Genomic DNA, 2,089 nt, shown 5'->3' on the forward strand with positions numbered 1-2,089 from the left:
GGGGGGGGGGTAAATTTAAATCCTGAATGAACAGATTGCGCCCCATACTGATAAAAGAAACATTTTCACGCACTCCTTGAATGCCTTGAGCTGTGACTTTTGCAGGAATGGATCGATTCCACACATGCGGCAGCAAAACCTGACTGTTTTGGGAATGGCTGGTGACTTTTTTTTCTTTTTTTTTGTGTAAGTGTATTACGGAGCTCGCAACTGCATAAGGTCATATAGAACTTTAACACTGTAGTTGTAACTTTTTTTTTTTTTAATTCTCACCTTCAAACTGGTGGTGTAGAGATAGTCCCTCTAAAATGTCAATTCAGCTTGTGTTGTTCGATATTTTTTCCTTTTTGAATGCGAATCAATGCAACTTACTCTATAAAATTTCAACAATGAATGTTCTTTCATTATAAACAATTGAAAAATAAAATTCAATTCATACAATCAATCAATCATTCATTTACTCTTTTTGAGAGTGTCAGTGATAACTTCTATCTTGCAGGGTACAGTCAAGGCCTGTGACAAACTGGCATACTTCCACCTCTTTGAGCACGCGTATTCTAGTTGTTTTAAGATACGACAAGATAAGATAAGATACGATAATACTTTATTATCCCACAGGGAAATTTTTCTTGGCCATACAGGACCGTAAAAACACAATCAGGTATAGGCCTACATTTAAAAAATTAAATTATATATTACTCTCATTGAAATTCAATATGAAAAGGGAAGTAAAGCTGACAAAAGGAACATTTACATAAGATGCATCATTCAACCACATGCAGGAATTAGATACATACTTTAAGGAGCAACACACATCTATGCTCATTCTTACAAAAGCCTTATGCTAGATGCAAAAAAAACCTTCTTTTATTATCTTTCCTTCTTTGTTTTTGGAGGTACATATTATCTGCCGCTGCGTGATCTTACAATCTGGGTGGAAAGGAGGGGTGATGGGTCGTTTATAATGCTTTTTATCTTTTTTATACGTGTGGTGTTATACATTTCACCAATTCTGATAAAATCTTATCCAGAGATCTTGATGGCTTCCTTAATGGCTCTGCCAAATTTTTCTTTATCTTTCACCTTACAATTCCCACCCCAGCAGCAAAATAGCAGCACACTTTCAATCATAGAATGGTATAAATGGGACATAATCTTATTATCAACACGGAAACTTCTTAATTACCTTAATATAAACATTCTTTGATTTACTTTTTTATGCACAAGAGCAGCGTGGGGATGCCAGTTATCGACTGTTACACCAAGATACTTGTAAGAGATTACCACCTCCACCTCTTCATCTTTAATAAATTAAATAGTGGTTGCAATTTGTCTTTTTTTTACCCTAAAGTCTACTATTAATTCCTTTGTCTTTTTTACATTTTGTAAAAGGAAGTGGTTATCACACCAATTTGTAAATACATTATAAACGTCCCTGCAATCATTCTCATTTGTTGTTAAGAGGCCCTGTAGAGTGGAATCATCAGCAAATTTTATTAGCTTGAAGTTTTTGTTATCAAAAGTACAGTCGTTGCTGTAGAGCGTAAACAAGACAGGGGAGATTACACAACCTTGGGGCGCACCGTGTTTGTGAATATTAGGTCGGATTTTTACACCATTTAATTTTACATATTGAGGTCGATTGGTTAAGACGCACCGTTTTGAAGAAGAGTTTATTTTTTCTTATAGGTGATTGTCTCATACAGGTGGCCATTGGGACAGATTCGACGGTACATTGTAATTCTTTCTTTCATCCATTCCTCCAAAATGTTGGACTTTTGTGTGTTTTGGCTTTGTTGTTGTTGTTGTTGTTGTTGCTGTTGTTGTTATTGTCATTGTTGTTGTTGTTGTTTTTGTTGTTGTTTGTTTTGTTTTTTTCCTTCAGGTGATGGAATTATCCGGGCCAGCAGCGATCTGTCACAAGAGTGTACCTCTGATGTGACGTTCGAGGTGTTTGCCGATGACAGAGTTAACACACCTGTTGGGCCCTTTGTTGTGTCTGTAACATTGGATGGTAGGTCTGTCCGTGTATCTGTGTGTGTGTGTGTGTGTGTGTGTGTGTGTGTGTGTGTGTGTGTGTGTGTCCATT

General features: G+C 36.5%; 1 protein-coding gene across 1 annotated transcript in view; it reads left to right on the top strand.

Moving 5' to 3' along the window:
- The window catches only part of LOC101851933 (protocadherin-1), a gene marked incomplete at its 3' end in the record, with an annotated part of 38,344 nt that overhangs the window by 25,649 nt on the left and 10,606 nt on the right, over positions 1-2,089 (top strand). Inside the window, 1 exon segment of the mRNA XM_013080105.2 lies at positions 1,886-2,014. Within this exon segment, the coding sequence (XP_012935559.1) occupies positions 1,886-2,014 (129 nt within the window).

Source organism: Aplysia californica, unplaced genomic scaffold (assembly GCF_000002075.1).
Source record: "Aplysia californica isolate F4 #8 unplaced genomic scaffold, AplCal3.0 scaffold00075, whole genome shotgun sequence".
Taxonomy (NCBI): domain Eukaryota; kingdom Metazoa; phylum Mollusca; class Gastropoda; order Aplysiida; family Aplysiidae; genus Aplysia; species Aplysia californica.